Source organism: Micromesistius poutassou (assembly GCF_964030765.1).
Source record: "Micromesistius poutassou genome assembly, chromosome: 3".
NCBI classification, from domain to species: Eukaryota; Metazoa; Chordata; class Actinopteri; order Gadiformes; family Gadidae; genus Micromesistius; species Micromesistius poutassou.
The window spans coordinates 17,534,770-17,553,212 of record NC_140273.1 but is presented as its reverse complement, the minus strand read 5'-3'; the positions used below and the strand labels follow the sequence as shown (position 1 = coordinate 17,553,212).

Below are 18,443 nucleotides of genomic sequence, written 5' to 3'. Positions count from 1 at the left end.
ATTCAGGCTCCCAGGGGTTAGGGTACCTAAACGGGTGAGCCATCTGGTCTCTTCTTGTTTTCTCTCTGGCGGACCAGTTGGAGTTGCTTTGTAGGACAGAGAATAGCACATCCCGTGCTGTACGTATTGGGGAGTTAGCGAGCGGTCGGTGGTTCTGTCGCGCCTCACTTCGTGAGGCTGATGATGCATTGCTGCCAGAGTCCTCGATCGTTTCCCCCACATAGCCGATCGAACAGGCTTAGGGGGTAAGGGTTGTAACCCTATAATGATGTAGTGATCGGGGTTAGGGTTGTAACCCTATAATGATGTAGTGATCAGGGTAAGGGTTGTAACCCTATAATGATGTAGTGATCGGGGTAAGGGTTGTAACCCTATTGATATAATGATCGGCGTTATGGTTGTAACATTTCAATGATTTATACTATAGTATAGTTGAATAATTGATTCTGATTGGTCAATAACATTCTAATGCTGTGCAATAATTTTGTATAATAATCGTTCTGAATCAATGGGCTACAACAACGGTTTAATACTAGGCCTACTAGGGACCAGATGTTTCCTTGAAAAAGCAAATAGGCCTACAACAAGCTTGTAGAACTGTAGAATAGTATTTTTTAAAGCAGCTGTTGACAAAAAACAGCAGCCATTTTCATTCATGTTTAAGATATTTTTTTGTTTATTACATTGTTTTCAATAACGGGACACCCTGTCGTTGTTTATCCTTACATAGAGATCGGGGTTAGAGTTGTAACCCTATAATGACATAGTGATTGTATGTCAGTGGCTTTGGATAAATGTAATGCTGAATGATTAAATACCTCTTAATATGAATTGACATGACCACCACACAGGGTGTACAATCTGTAATGTTGTAACCATGACCACCACATAGGGTGTACAATCTGAAATGTTGTAACCATGACTACCAAACAGGGTGTACAATCTGTAATGTTGTAACCATAACTACCATACAGGGTGTATAACTAATAATGTTCATCTTCACGTTTAAAATCTCACTTCAATATTCCTCCATTGGATTCTGATGGGACTGGATAAATAGATTCTGGTCTGAAAATGATGATTTATAGATCATTTTACAGTAGAGCGGAAGAGTGGGAGAGAACAAGTGAAGACACAGATTTCCACATGACCAGTACTTTACTTGACAATCAAGAGTCACCAACTACATCGGCCACAAAAGCAGCAATCCATCACATATCTGACTCAGTGGTGAAGCCTGTTCAGTTCAGAGGTGACTCAGTAGTGAAGCCTCTTCAGGTCAGAGCTGACTCAGTGGTAAAGTTTGTTCAGGTCAGAGCTGACTCAGTGGTGAAGCCTCTTCAGGTCAGAGCTGACTCAGTGGTGAAGCCTGTTCAGTTCAGAGCCGACTCAATGGTGAAGTCTGTTCAGGTCAGAGCTGACTCAGTGGTGAAGTCTGTTCAGTTCAGCGCTGACTCAGTAGGAAAGCCTCTTCAGGTCAGAGCTGACTCAGTGGTGAAGCCTGTTCAGGTCAGAGCTGACTCAGTGGTGAATCCTGTTCAGTTCAGAGCCGACTCAGTTGTGAAGCCTGTTCAGTTCAGAGCCGACTCAGTGGTGAAGCCTGTTCAGGTCAGAGCTGACTCAGTAGGGAAGCCTGTTCAGGTCAGAGCTGACTCAGTGGTGAAGTCTGTTTTATCATGCGAATATAAACAGGCAGAGCCAACACAGCAGGCTAACACTTTGCTTTGCAAGATAAAAATAAAGATGTCTTAATGAGAAATGCTTCTGTTATATACAAGAGGATGGTCACATGCTCCCTCCAAGGGTAGAATCTCTTATCATAAGCACAGCCAAGCATTCACTTCAACCACTGACACTATGGGATTGAATGGAGAAGACAATCATTTAAATGTAGTCTTTCATACATAGAATTATTTGCCCATCCCCACTAAATAAATTGTGGTATATTGCAGCATACACAGTGAATTATGTGTGTATCTATGCACAGGCTGTGAAGCGAGGATGCCAGAGAAACAGCTCCTTAACCCTAAAAATAACCCTGACACTAACATAACCCTAACATACATTAACCAACACTAACACTATAACACATTATCTAACACTTACCCTGACAATAACATGACCCTGACACTCACACTAACCCTGTCACTAACATAACCCTGTCACTAACATAACCCTGACACTAACATAACCCTGACATTCACACTAACCCTGACACTAACATAACCCTGACACTCACACTAACCCTGACACTCACACTAACCCTGACACTAACATAACCCTGACACTCACACTAACCCTGACACTAACATAACCCTGACACTCACACTAACCCTGACAATAACATAACCCTGACAGTCACACTAACCCTGACACTAACATAACCCTGATCCTCACAATAACATAACCCTGACACTCACACTAACCCTCACACTAACATAACCCTGACACTCACACTAACCCTCACACTAACCCTAACCCTCTCATTAACCCTGAACATAACCCTGGCAGCTAAAGGTTCCATAGCACCATGGCAGCATTGCTCTTCACTACTGGAAGCCCCTGAACAGAATCATGCTAAAGAATAGAGGGTTATAAATGAAATCATACCCCATGAACAGAATCATGCTAAAGAAAAGACGGTTGTTAATTAAATTATACCCCATGAACAGAATCATGCTAAATAATAGAGGGTTCTAAATGAAATCATACCCCATGAACAGAATCATGCTAAAAAATAGAGGGTTATAGATGAAATCAGACCAAGGAGCTTTAAAGAGTAAGTCATGTCCCTGGTGGACTTCCCTGGCTGGAGCTGTAACTAGCATGTAGTTCCTCTTTAACATCGACACATCTTGACCACATGGACTTTCTCTTATTATCTAGCACCACCTAAGGCTGCTCTTTTATTATCTAGCACCACCCAAGGCTGCTTTGGGGCGGCTGCGCCCCCGCTCCAGGGGGGCTGTAGTTCGGGGTGGTGTCTGAGGTGGAGTCCTGATGGAGAGGGGTGTTCTGGTGGGGAGGAGCCTGTGAGGGGAGGGACTGTCAGTCCTGCAATGGGAGGAGCTTAGACTGCGGCGGGTTCCAAAGATGGTGCGTAGTGGCGGTGCCTGGGCGGGGCCAGCTGGGGGGCGGGGACAGGAGGCGGAGCCAGACCTGACAGGAAGTGGTTTGTTTCTCATGCCAAACTTCTGGAGTCTGAGAAGAAAGCAAAAGTTATATTCAAGTTACCCTCAACATAATAGATTCAAGTTACCCTAACCTAACTAATTTATTTATATGTTCAAGTCACCCTTTTCTAACTCATATATTTATATATTCAAATTACCCTAATCTAATTTATATATTGATAGATTCAAGTTAACCTAATCTTACTTATGTATTTATATATTCAAATTACCCTAACCTAACTCATATTTACATATTCAAATTACCCTAATTCAAGATTCAAGTTACATTTACCCTACCTCATATTTATATATTCAAGTTACCTTCGCCTCACCCTTACCTAACTCAGATAATTACGAACTCTAACCTAACTCATACAGTTCTGCCCATTTGTCCGATTTACAGATATATTCAAGTTCAACTCAACTCAAGTTCTTTGATTTAAATATAAAACTGATTGCTTATTTTTGTTCTTGTTTTGACTGCGTGTTGGAAATGGAAAACATCTCCACAAGTCCACATACCTATTAGGTGGAGCTGCAACTCCTTTGCTAGAGCTGGTTCCTGGCGGCAATCGCTGGGAGGGTCGTGTTGCAGGAAGCTCATCTGAGAGCCCCACAGGGGTTAGAAGCCTGGGGGTTAGGGTCCTGGTGGTTTGGGGCCGGGGGGTTTGAGGCCGGGGGGTTTGGGTCCTGGGGGTTAGGGTCCTGGGGGTTAGGGTCCTGGAGGTTTGGGGCCGGGGGGTCTGGGGCCTGGGGATCCTGCTCCGCCCCTCCATGGAGCCGTGCTCCTCAGTCGGCCGAAGACAGGAGCCCCTTCTGGACTCTTCCGAGGTATGAGTGTCCTCTTCTGAGCCGGTGGCGGAGAGAGTTTCCGAAACCTTCTGCCTTTCCTCGTCCATTGAGGAGAGTGAGGAGGACGTTCCAGAGATCAACCTCTTCCTGATCCAACGGCCCTGCTGCTTCTTCACTAGCAAGCGGGCCAGATCCCCCTGTCTGGCTCGCTTCTGAAGATGGGCCCGGGCGGAGGTGGAGGAGGACCTGTCCGAGCCAGAGTCTTCTCCAGAAGCAAGCACAGGGATGCGACTGCGAGCTTTGGGCCTGATGGACTCTTGTGGTTCTATTGCAGGTTCTTTCTTACTGGATACTGACTGTTTAACGTCTGACTCTTCTAAGATTGCTTCTGGCACAGGCTCCGATGATTGGTTCGGGGAAGTCATGTCATAGCATTTGTGATCTGTCAGAGAGGGCTCCTCCGGCGGTGCTTGTGTACGTGGTCCATGCTGGGGTTTTTCTCTCTTTGTTTGGATTGGCAGCTCGATTGTGGCTTCTTTAGGATGAGATAATAATTCCTGGTCGCCCTCCCTGATGGACTGAGTGCTAGAAGACATGACGTTCAGGTGTGAGGTCTCAGCGATATGAATGAAAGTGCGTTCAACTTTGGTAAAGGGTGGGGACGCTGGAGTGATCTGGGCGGATGGTCGCAGTTCAAACCGAAGAGCCGGCGATAACCTGCCAGTCTCAGCACACTCTGCTTGGGCAGGGGGTCCCAGTTTGTCCAGGGGCCTGTCTGTCTGGGGAGCAGCAGCGCAGGTAGCTTGGGCAAGGGCACAGAGAGTAAGGGCACAGGGAGTGAGGGCACAGGGAGCGAGGGCAGAGAGAGTGAGGGCACAGGGAGTGAGGGCAGAAGGAGTGAGGGCACAGGGAGTGAGGGCAGAGGGAACGAGGGCACAGGGAGTGAGGGCAGAGGGAACAAGGGCAGAGGGAGTGAGGGCAGAAGGAGTGAGGGCAGAAGGAGTAAGGGCACAGGGAGTGGCTAAACCAGCTTCCAGGAGCTGGTCTCCCCCAGAGGGAGACTTGCGTGTGTCGCCAGGCGAAAAGAGGACCAGGGTCTTGGAGCCATCCTCCAGGTCCGGGTCTACGTCCCCAGCTGACACGGGCTCCCTGACTCTCTGGTCTTCAGCCATGAGGGTGGACGGGGCCGCCTCCTGGCTGCGCTCAGTGCTCTTCTGACTCGCCTCGCTGTGGGACTCACTCTTGGTGACATCATCCTCCCCAGGCCCCGGGGGTTCCCAGCGGTCCGTAGGAGGGACGGAGATTCCCCGGCGCTGGGGCAGGGTGCCGGTCAGGATGACCGTGAGGAAGTCGCTCCTCTGGGCCTGGAGCTGAGGCAGGATGTGAAAGTGTTCCCTCTCTCCACTTTGTCTCTTGGTGCGATAGTCCGGCGAGGCTGGTTCTGTCGGAGACATCACCTAAAAGGACATGATAAGTCAGATCATTAAAAAAAACACCCAAACATTTGAATGTATCTATCTCACTCACGTTCTCAATTCACAACCACACTGTTTTAAATCACACTCACACTTGAAGGAAGAAAGACAACAATGTAAGCATTTGCCGCCAAACCATTTAATGTAATTTTGGTTGTACACAAGCATTTCAAGATTGTCTTGATTACATACATTGATATAAAAGGCACAAAAATGCATTGCAGTTTCTTCTTTGACAGTCTGATACCTGGTGATTTTCAAGTGTTTCCCTTTATAAAGATAGCATACACCCTGTACATACTAGGACCATCAACAAGCATGCTTTTAGAGATGACCATCCTCTACCTTTCTGTATATATGTACACACAGTATTATCTATCTTTCTGTATATATGTACACACAGTATTATCTACTTTTCTGTATATATGTACACAGTATTCTTGTATTCATTTAAAAAAAGGTTTAAAATACATGCTGGACCTGTAAATTACACAAGCAGTAACTGTACAAATATGTAGTGATAAAAAAAGACTATTTATTTTATATCCAATTATATTTTATATTATCTATACTATTATATATATTATTATATGAACAATAACATATATATTATATATATTAGTCTATATACTATTACATATTTTATTATGTATACTATTATATATATTATTACATATAATATTATATACACTATTATGTATATCATTATATATATAATTATATATACTATTATATATATATATATATATATGTTCCATAATATATACTATATATTCTACATGTGGAGGACACTCACGGATCAGTCCAACCTAACCCTGACTCACGGATCAGTCCAACCTAACCCTGACTCACGGATCAGTCCAACCTAACCCTGACTCACAGATCAGTCCAACCTAACCCTGACTCACGGATCAGTCCAACCTAACCCTGACTCACGGATCAGTCCAACCTAACCCTGACTCACGGATCAGTCCAACCTAACCCTGACTCACAGATCAGTCCAACCTAACCCTGACTCACGGATCAGTCCAACCTAACCCTGACTCACGGATCAGTCCAACCTAACCCTGACTCACGGATCAGTCCAACCTAACCCTGACTCACGGATCAGTCCAACCTAACCCTGACTCACGGATCAGTCCAACCTAACCCTGACTCACAGATCAGTCCAACCTAACCCTGACTCATAGATCAGTCCAACCTAACCCTGACTCACAGATCAGTCCAACCTAACCCTGACTCACGGATCAGACCAACCTTATCCTGAATCAATGGTCAGACCAACCTGACCCTGACTCACGGATAAGCCCAACTTAACCCTAACCCTGACTCAAGAATCAGACCAACCGTCCCCTGACTCAAGAACCAGACCAAACCTGCCCTAGCCCTGACTCAAGAATCAGGCCAAACAAGCCCTAGCCCTGACTCAAGGATCAGACCAAACAAGCCCTAGCCCTGACTCAAGGATCAGACCAAACAAGCCCTAACCCTGACTCAAGGATCAGACCAAACAAGCCCTAACCCTGACTCAAGGATCAGACCAAACAAGCCCTAGCCCTGACTCAAGGATCAGACTAAACAAGCCCTAACCCTGACTCAAGGATCAGACCAAACAAGCCCTAGCCCTGACTCAGGGGCCAACCGTGTTACCTTTTTAAAAAGGGAACAAGCACAAACACACGTGGCACCCAGGAATGACTGGACTTTAAATCCATCAAATAGAAATAATGCACATTATGCATACAACATTGATTTGGTAAAAGGACACAATGTTAGAGTTTCTAAAGGTATCCCGAGTTCTGATGAAGGCACCTTCTAAGTGTTCGAGGAGATGATGATGGTGGAGTTTTCTTATGTGCATATTAAGAATGTTACCGCCAATGATAGATACATAGCGCTATATTAAATACATGACTGTAGTACCTACAGTAAATGTCGCTAGCATTCATTTAATTCTATGATGGTTTGAGGAGCATTGTGGCTGTAATGATGCTCGTCGTCTGTGACCTACTTTGATCCGTGAGTATCTTCTCTACACTTTTGACTATATACAATATCACAGGGTCTTTACAGTCTTACAGAGGTTTGTGTTCATAATCATATCATAGTTCATCTTTAGAATCAGAGTTGTGTGTCGTACGTACAGCAGTTCACATGCAATCTCCAGTCATCAGTCTATGGTTACAATATATTTTTATTTCCAATGTGAATCCCTTTTAAAGTGGGTGACATTACATACAGACAAGATGACAATCATTTACAGCATTATTCTTCTCCTGTGCAAAATAAGTCAGGATTCAGCAGCTAGATCCACATCGTTCCTTTTCTGATACATTGCATCACAATCTTACCCCACATACCTATAACCCTACATATCCTTGCATAACCATACTTAACCCTACATAACCTTATCTCACTCTACATACCCTTACCCCCCTTAACCCTACATAACCCTTTCCTTATCTCACCCTACATAACCCTAACCCCCCTTAACCCTACATAACCCTAATCCTATCTCACCCTAAATAATCCTAACCCCTTTAACCCTAACCTATCTCAAGCCCACCTAACCCTAACCCCCCTAAAACCTACATAACCCTAATCCTATCTCACCCTAAATAATCCTAAACCCCTTAACCCTAACCTATCTCATCCCACCTAACCCTAACCCCCCCCCCCCCCATCTCTTTTCCGATACGTTGAGCCATTAAGCATTAGGAAACTTCATTAAATCATGATATCATGCGTTTCTATGAGGAGCTTGACCATTCATTATAACCCATTGATTGCTACTTTTACTTCATGTAGCCCTTTACCATCTTGAAAGAGCAACCAGAACAAGGTCATATATCAGTTTGTGAATGTCCTAATGTTTATATAGGGAGTAACTATCTCTGTTTGTGTATGGCATAATGTCTATTCAAGGATAAACCATCTCTGTTTGTGTATAGCCTAATGTTGATTTGGGATCTGAATAGGAAAGTGTGTAGACAATCTTATTGCAAACTTATTGCAACTCTGGTTTGCACCCAAACATTCATTTTATTGAATCCTTTGCTGATATACTCAATTATAAAGTGCAACAGAAGGCCAAACAAGTTGCAGTTAATATTAATACTGTCAGCTGAAGAACAACAGACTGGGAACACCAGGTAATGTAGCAGGCCTTGTGGGAAATATCCCCAAACTGAACACTTGAACATAAGATACTTGTCAATGTATCTTTCAGGAAGCACACGTCTTTTTTACAGCACCTGTCTTTCCTTGTTTTCAGACCTCTGAAAAAGCAGCAAGCTGCTTCAAGCTAGCTCATACAAACCTCTAACCAGCATCCTAACCCTAACCACAATCTACAACCCCCCAACCACGCAACATGACCCTAACCACAATCCACCAGCTAGGCCCCAACCACGCAACATGACCCTAACCACAATCCACCAGCTAGGCTCCAACCACACATCCTGACCCTAACCACAATCCACAAACCTCCAACCACGCATCCTGACCCTAACCACAATGCACCAGCTAGGCTCCGACCAACATTCCGTCGGCCAATCAGCGAATCCCAGCGAGTGATGTAGATGATGAGGAAAGTGGGAAGTACCGCTTTGGACATTTCTACAATTGAGTCAGTAACGTCATCATATTGATGCTCCTTGGAATTTGTTTGAATGCAATTCCGTTTGACTTCAATGGAAATGGTAGCTTTAACTTTCGCTAATGGTGTTTGCTATGGAAATACGGCATTTCAATATAGTTCATGGGGATTGGGGGATCAGAATGGTTGGCAAAGTAAAGTTTGACGCCCCTCCACAAACAACTCAACTTTCCAGACCTCGTGAGCAAAGTGAATGGCGGTCTGGTTGTGCGAGGCTAGCATCAAGCAGAAAGAAGACAAACCTATTTATGCATCATGACAAAGAAGCATCAATGACAACTAGCATTAGTGCATTCACTCCTTGAGCTTATAGCCTTCTTCTCAAATCTTAAACACTACTGATGTTCGGAGGAGACCATAGGGTCTTTGTATTGCTCTGTAGAAGAGGAGATCAGAAGGTGCTGGCATGACATTCTAGAAATGATGTGATTGGCTGCCATCATGACCAAGAAAAGGTGCTACCTTGCCATGTCGCTCTGTTTCAGTCTCCTTGGCAACCATCTCTTAATCCCAAGGTCCTTTCAAAACTTGTGCCAGCTGTCTGGCATGTGCAACATGTCATCTGCTTCAAGAGATTATTGCATGGAAAACATTTCTCCGGAGTCCGGACAGCGCCAGTAGCTGGAGCTCTGTGGGTAAGCATGTGTTCATCTACTTCAACAGCAGTGGGTGTGTCCTACCTTGTGATAAGCATGGCTTGTTGTGGTCAGTGTATTGGTGTGTCCCAGCATGCACCAGTCCCTTTTAGCCTGTAAGCTTAGCTTGAGTTCTTGTTCATCAGCTTGGCCAGCATCTGCTGGAGCTGTGTCCGGGACACGTTCAGGACCGAGTGTCTGCTCCGGGGGCTACCCGGGCTCTGCAGGGGGCCGTGGCGGCGCCGCGGTGAGGCCGTGAGGTGTGCCGGGCTGCTCTCGGCCGAGCGGCTCCGCTGGATGAAGCTCCCTGTGCCGTGAGGATACTGTTCCGTCTCCAGAGTGGACGACGAGAAGACATAGGAGGCCAGCCTCCTCAGCTGATTGGGCCGTGGGTGGGGCCTGTCTTCCTCCAACTGTATAGAGACCAATCAGAGGAGGGAGGGCAGGACGTTAAGGAGAGGAAGAGGGGTCCAATGCCAGTAACTATGGTTGCACAAACATGCCTTTCTATCAAGTTTATAAAAGACAGGTAAGAGGAAGGCTTTCTATGACCTTCCACTCTTACAGGGAAAAAAAGGAGATATTTAGCAGTGTGTACTATTCTACACCCAACAGACTGTTAGCTGTTTGGGAATACTGATTATTGTGTTATTGTTATTATTCAGACTAGCATCCTCCTTGCTGGAAAAAGACAGGGCAAACATGTTCCCACAATGCACTTGGAAAGAACGAATGACCAACACAAGCACATAGCTCACTAGTCTACAGAAGGCCTTGCACCTGTAGACCGCTGACTGTTTACACGTTGAGGTTAAGAAGACACACAACAGAAGAAAGACATGGAGTCATCAAGCACACAAAACAGACACATTGGAGAAAGGTAAGGAGCATGGCTGAACACAACAAAGGGTTGAGATAGTAACAAGAGAGGTAGAGGACTAGCCTAAACTGTGCTTACCCCAAAACACCTCTTTATTTCTTCTTCTGTTCTTCAATGGCACCCTCGCTCTGTCTCTGTCTCCACAGGTGAGTCACACTTCACATACTGTACTTTTAAGTGGCAAGTTTTGCAAAGGCAGTGGTGGTTACGTCAATGGAAAAGGATCGCAGAGGAGAATGACACTCCTTGACCAAGAGGAGCTTCTCCTTGATGCACTGAAATAAGAGCAGTAAGGTGCTTGGAGAGAGCGACAGCAGGGGATGGAGCACCACCGTGCTGCTCACAAGGAAGTGAATCCTGAACTGACTTCTGCTCACGATGAGCATCCTGTTTTCAGTCTAAGCATGTCCTGGGTTAATAAAGTACATCTTGTCTTCTCTGAGAGAGGCAGAAGTTGCTGTCAGAACCAGCGGGTTTAGTCATGTGTTGATGTTGTTCTGTTTGTCGGTAACAGCATTATAAAGCAACATGCTGCACATTTGCAGTCCTGGTTTCTGTAACCGCTGTCCTATATTTCTGGTAACCAATAAGTATGGCTTAATGAACTGAAGGACCAACAATTATTCAGCACTAAATTCAGCAAGTATCAATTTAGGTTGTTACCTATAGTAATTTAAAACTTTATCTAAGTTATCTACTTTCCCACAAGCCCCTCTAGAGACGGCCCTCCAAAACTAACCCTCACGCCAACACTAACCCTAACCATCTAGAGACACCCCTACAAAACAAACCCTCAGGCCAACACTAACCCCAACCCTCTAGACCACTAACACTGAGCCTCTAGTCACCCCTAGAACACTAACACTGAGCCTCTAGAGTCACCTCTAGACCACTATCACTGAGGCTCTAGAGTCACCTCTAGACCACTATCACTGAGGCTCTAGAGTCACCTCTAGACCACTAACACTGAGCCTCTAGAGTCACCTCTAGACCACTATCACTGAGGCTCTAGAGTCACCTCTAGACCACTATCACTGAGGCTCTAGAGTCACCCCTAGACCACCAACACTGAGCCTCTATACTCATCCCTACACCACTAAGCCTAGCACTATATATTTTCTGCCTTCTAGGGTAATGTGGGTTCCAATAAATCCTTCTGACTCATTTCAGTCCAGCTTGTACTTCAACATTTTCCAATGTGTGGTCGACACTGAAATGACATGCAAAGCCTCCCACGCCTGCCAATAACAATAGAGAGAGATCGGTTGTCGAGTTGTGAAAGCAACCTTTCAACCTTGCTATTGTCGATGGTAAAAAATGTGCAGCATGAATGAGGAGGAACAACATTATTCACATTTTAATTTTTGTATTGCGCTTATATGACACAAAACGATAACATAGGACCAAATTCTCCACTTCTTCCTGATGTACTTAGTTGACAAATACAATATATTTAGCAATGAACTACTTTCCCTTAATTACTTTCCTCAAAAATGTGTTAAAATAATAATATATACACCTGCACTGCAGCAATAAGTGATGTCAAGCAAGTAGCATCAATAGGTAAAACCGTTCGAACAGTGAGCTAAAGAGGAGGTTGTTGGATCATCACATCACCAATGGAAGTATAAGAGTTTGAGATTAATAGTACACCACAAAGCCTTGAACCTCTATAGGCAATAGGCAATCACCCCACTTAGCCCTACAGCCAATCAATGGCTTGAAGAGAAGCAACATAAATATAGAAGGAGATAGAGGCTGGTGAGATACAAGAAAGACAAGACTGAAGCACTCTCCAAGTAAAGAAGCCAAGTACATTTAAAATAACTGAATGTTCAAAAGTGTTTTCCTGTACCAAAAGCAGTGTTCTCAAGGTAAAATGTCATGCTGAGTGCAAATATCTAGGTGATGCGAACATTGGGTATAGGGTCAATAGGGTCCTACAATATGGTGGCCATGGCCTAATGAATATTACATAGTAGCCATCATTTGATTGCGTTCCGTGTCTGACAATATGTTTGGTTGAGGTCAGACTCGAACCAACTACCCCATGGTTATGTTCCCTACAATGTACCACTACCCTACATGTGTAAAACCAAGGGCAGAGATGATATTTTGAGAAGGAGCAGTCTTCTATACGTAGAGGAAATTGTGAGCTTGGTAGGTATGGTAAAATGGACTTGGTATGCCGAAAAAAAAGGTTTACCAAGCATGATACTAAAGTATATAGTCTGTAGTCCCTCGTCAAAACAGATAAATGATGTGTGTACCCCTTTAAGGCCCAGCCTGCTCTGGAGAGAGGACTCGGTTTAGATGGCCATGAAATTTGGGTTAGTATGTGCATGTTCTACTGTCTTATAGTGTTAGGATGAGGACATGTTCTAGTTTCTTAGTGTTAGGATATGGACATGTTCTAGTGTCTTGTAGTGTAAGGTGTCTTAGTGTGAGGATGTAGACATGTTCTACTGTTTCATAGTATCTAGCAGTATGAGGCCTGTGAGGATTGGACCTTCATTACAAATATCATTACAAGTCATCAGTCAACAAAATGAATAAAACACAATCAGCAGTTTTTGCACAAATTTTTTGCACAAATATTTGCCATATTTTGCCTCCTAGATGACTAAATTGACAAAAATTCAAGTAATAAATACGATTATTTCCTGTTCGGCATCACACACACACACACACACACACACACACACACACACACACACACACACACACACACACACACACACACAACCCAATCACAGGTAAAACCTTGAATTCATTCTGTCGGGTACCAGATTTAGGTCTTGAGCAAGTCAAACAGGTGGAACTGATTATTAATGAGTTGTTCTTAAGCATAATTCATAGAAACGAAACAGAGTCTATCTATCTGGCCAGTGGCATGACTAATCTGTCCTCAACTCTCATGACGGGGGTGCACCGTCAAACAGCCTTCTGATGATTCATTCAAACAGTAGCACCACCCAAACTAACCCTATCCCTAACTACTGGGCATCCTTCTAATACAGTACCTTATCTAGTTTGATTGTCTTTACCAAATATACACACAAGGTATATACATCATGGACATGAAATGCATACAATACTGCATTATATGAATATCTAAGCAATGGTTTTCGGTAGGCATACACATACAACACACATACATACACACACACACACACACACACACACACACACACACACACACACACACACACACACACACACACACACACACACACACACACACACACACACACACACACACACACGCACACACACCCACATAGCTATATATAAATATATGAAAGGTACTGCGTGTGAAACACCATCTTGGTTGCATTCTGAAGACCAACAAAAAACGTCCCCAAAACTGTGATTCAGGCATTTGATGTAATTATGTCCAGTTATTATATTATATCTAACTTCTACTACTAGAGGTTTTATAATATTATATATACTATATACTAATACAGCTTTAATATTATATGTATTATATGTAAGGAATAAACCATTCATTAAGTTATGCATATGATATACTACAGCTTTAATATTATACATATGGTATGTAAGGAATAAACCACACATTTTATTATACTATATATTGCTACAGCTTTAATATTTGATGTACCAGCTATAGAAGATATCAGTTAGAGGATGTGATTTGATTTATACAATTATTTGAATCTCTATCGATCAGCATTGACTACACATATGTCATTTTAAGCTACGAGCTCATTGAAATATGAAGTATTATGACTATTAATATTGGATTCGGGCCCGACCAATAAAAGTGGGAAGATAACCTTGAGCAAACCAATGAAAACGTTCTTCACATAATAAACCCGAACCTCACCATAATGCCCAATCCTGACAGGCCGTGAGAACTTTGACTCTGATATACTAGGTCCCTTGCAGTTTTATCATAGGTGTGTTGCGTCACCACTGCAGTGTGTGGACGGTGTACATTTCATTAGAAACCATTTGATATTCCCAAGGATGGGCTTTGCTGGTGATGATACCCAGTACGTAGGGTATTTGAAATCCTTATTTATCAAGCAATGAAGCTAAAATAACCTAATAAGGGATTTGAAATGTGTTTTTTTCTCACTCTGACCTACCAATTGGCATTTTTTTTCTATCCAACCTATTGCAAACAATTTGGCATTTAGCTACTTGCAGACAATGTTTTCTCTAATAGCTTTTTGCGACAGAAAGTGTTGTTGGTGTTTTGCTTCCTGCTTTTCAAGGCAGCCCCCAAACGTTGTTCTTTTTGTTAGCATCCCTGTGGTAGTAATGACTACTGACAAATAAAATAGGATGATTTCACACTGTAAAAAAGAGTTGTTTATCCCTCGCCCTGGAAAAGTTTACGAACCTAGCCATGCTAAAACTAATCCTCCTGACCCTTACCGTAGATAACCATATCACTGCTAACTCTAACCCTAGCTCGCTGTCAATGCTGCTTACCTTAACCCTGCCAACCCAACCCTGCTAACCCTAACCTTACACTCATCTAACCCTCCCTCACAGTCGATGCTGCTTACCTTAACCCGGCTAACCCTTACCTAACCCTGCTAACCCTAACCATATCTCAGTGTCTATGCTGCTAACCCCTACAATGCTAACCCAACCCTGGAAACCCTGGAAATAATAGACCCTAACCCAAACCTTAATCCTAAAACAAAATAATAATAAACCCTGACCTATTCCTAACCTTAATCTTTACCCCCCATAATAAACCCTAATCCAACCCTAAATGATAAACCCTAACCTAACACTAACCTACATCCTAACCTTACATAATGAACCCTTATCTAACCCTAAATGATAAACCCTAACCTTAACCCAATCCTAACCCTAGATAATAAACCCTAACCTAAACCTGCATAGTACCACGATTGTCTGCATCTCAATCACACCTTTAGGGGAGGAAAACCATTGTCCCCATACTGAAGGTGAACCAAGATGGTGCCTCTGTCATCTCATCAGATATCTCATCATATATATAGGTTTGTGCAGTCAATACAACATTCTAAAGGTTATACTCTTCGACAAATCAATGTGTGGATAGTAAGTAAGTGAAAATTGTAGGTACAGCAATTAAAAAACCTTGTCCAAGGCTCCAGGAGTTCAAGCTATAGCTAGACCAGCTGCAGGGTTGCCAACTCTCACGCATCTGGCGTGACACTCACGCTTTCAGCATCAACCTCACGCTCTCACGCACAACAAATGTCACGCCAAAAAAAACAAAAAACCTCCCGTTAAATTTCTGTTGATGACTTGACTAAACTAGACCAGACCATTTAAGACATCTCCCTACAACGTCCCAGTTGATCCGCTGAAAACGTTGTCTATGACGAGTGTCCCCTTCCCCCCCCTCAACAATTCCATCCACGGACCCTGCTGTAATGTACGCATTATAGCCTAAGATTTTACACGCCAGCCAAAAACCCAAAGTTGGCAACCCTGCAGCTGGTCAAGTGGTATGGAGGACTAGTTATAGCTAGTGGTGTCAGGAGGACTAGTTATAGCTAGACCAGCTGGTAAAGTGGTAACAGTAGGACTAGTTATAGCTAGACCAGCTGGTCAAGTGGTACCAGTAGGACTAGATATAGCTAGACCAGCTGGTCAAGCTGTATCAGCTGGTCTAGTTATAACTAGACCTGGTGAGGTTGTTGCAAGGCTCTTACCGGTCTGTGGGGTCCGACGGGGTCCGACTCTCTCCTGCGGGGGCGTCCTGAAGGGAGCGAATGGCAGGGCGACTGGGCGGGGCTTCCCCCGCTCCTTCTGGAAGCCTCTTCCTCGGTGAGCGTCAGCATCCCACGACTGCTGTCCCTCCCGTGTGTCTTTGGGCGGACTACCAGCTCCCCAGCTGAAGAGAAACACACTATTAATGCGTTGTTCAGACACACATACATTTCCTATAACCCAGAAGTACTCATTTCAGTTTCCCTCTCACTTACAATACCTGTATTTTACTAACCATACCTGTACTCTACCCTAACCAAACATGTACTTTACCCTACCCAAACCTGTATATTACCCTAACCAAACATGCACTTTAGCCTAACCAAAGCTGTACATTACCCAAACCAAGCCTGTAGTTTACACTAACCAAAGCTGTACATTACCTAACCAAACCTATACATTATTCAAACCAAACCTGTACATTAACGACACCTAAGCAGTCATTACCTTAACCAAACATGAATTTAACCTAAACTACACATGTATATTAACCAAACCAAACCTTTACTTAGCCTAACCCTAACCCTAACTAAACATGTACATTCCCTACACCAAATCTGTAAATTACCCTTAACAAACCATTACCTATTATCTATTACCTCATTACCTATGTGTGTGTGGGATTGGCTTGTAAGCAGCCTCACTTGGCCGAGTCTGATTGGACTCTGGGGCTGGGTGAGGCTGCACACCTGTTGCACATTGAGTAATCAGTGTGCACAGGTTAAACCAGCCATCTCCACACACACTCATGGGCTGTGTCCCAATTCAGGGGCTGCATCCTTCGAAGGACGCGGTCCATGAAGGTGTGCCTTCGTAGACCGCGAAGGCCACACCGAAGGCCGAACGAGCGTTGTTAAATGAGACGGTCTAGCCTACAGAGCATTTCCGGATTGCGTAACAAGCCGTTAACGTCCTTTACCTTGCGTGACCACGCACCGCTCCTGTCTCCTAGCAACCCTGACAGCTGCGGTTCAAACCGGACAGCGGAGGAGAAATATGGAACCAGAAATCATTATTTTATTTGTTATGTTTTATCTTTTATTGGAGGAGTGGGAGAAGATTAACCGCCGGAGCCGGCCGGTGAAGAGGAAGAGAGGACGTTGGCTTAATGTTAATTAGTTTAACGTTATATGTCTAGCGTTAATGTCATTGAACTTTGACAATAAAGTTACATAATTAAAATGGTCCCAACCTTACTTTTATATAAAAAAATGTTTTTACATAGTTTTGTCATTAAATATGTATTCGCTGCAGCTGCCGCTTCCACTCTCTCCGCGCCATTTCTGAAAAAAATCCAACGTGCAATGAATCTTGGGATACGTTGGGCCGTGAAGGATCCACCCGGTGGATCCTTCAAATCCGGGAAAAGAAGGCTGCATATCTCGGCCGCATTTGAAGGAGCATTCAAAATGGGACAGCCTTGACGCGCTGCTGTGACGTAAGCGGTCTTCAAATGCGTCCTTCGAAGGATGCAGCCCCTGAATTGAGACGCAGCCATGGAGTTCTCCCAGATGGTAACAACACCAGGCCATGTATCACTTTCAAACCTTTACAATAAACCGGTCTTTCAACGTCACCACCCTGGGCCCTTTGTCTGGAGGAGCCCAATAGGTGGTGTGTAGCATGGACATTGCTACAACCTACACCAAACCGTGTACGTCAGCCAAATCAAACCTGTACATTATTAAAACCTAACCAGTCAGTACCCAAAACAAACCTGTACATCATTCAAATCAAACCTCTACTTTACCCTAACCAAACCTGTACATTACCCAAACCAAACCTGTACATTACCCAAACCAAACCAAACCTGTACATTACCCAAACCAAACCTGTACATTACCCAAACCAAAAACAAACCTGTACATTACCCAAACCAAACCAAACCTGTACATTACCCAAACCAAAACAAACCTGTACATTACCCAAACCAAACCAAACCTGTACATTACCCGAACCAAACATGTACATTACTCTTCCAAACCAGTACATTACCTAAACCAAATCAGTACATTACCCAAACAAAACCTGTACATTATCTTAACCAAACCTGTACATTTCCTCAACCAAACCAATATATTACCC

General features: G+C 43.9%; 1 protein-coding gene across 1 annotated transcript in view; it reads right to left on the bottom strand.

The window, feature by feature from the left end:
* Positions 1-2,909: 2,909 nt before the first annotated feature.
* The window catches only part of ttbk1a (tau tubulin kinase 1a), a gene marked incomplete at its 3' end in the record, with an annotated part of 35,057 nt that continues 19,523 nt past the window's right edge, over positions 2,910-18,443 (bottom strand). Inside the window, exons 14-17 of the mRNA XM_084465994.1 lie at positions 16,301-16,482; positions 4,978-5,422; positions 3,696-4,740; positions 2,910-3,201 (exon numbers count right to left, since the gene is read on the bottom strand). Coding sequence (XP_084322120.1) covers positions 2,910-3,201; positions 3,696-4,740; positions 4,978-5,422; positions 16,301-16,482 — 1,964 coding nt within the window. The remainder of the gene's footprint in view (positions 3,202-3,695; positions 4,741-4,977; positions 5,423-16,300; positions 16,483-18,443) is intronic.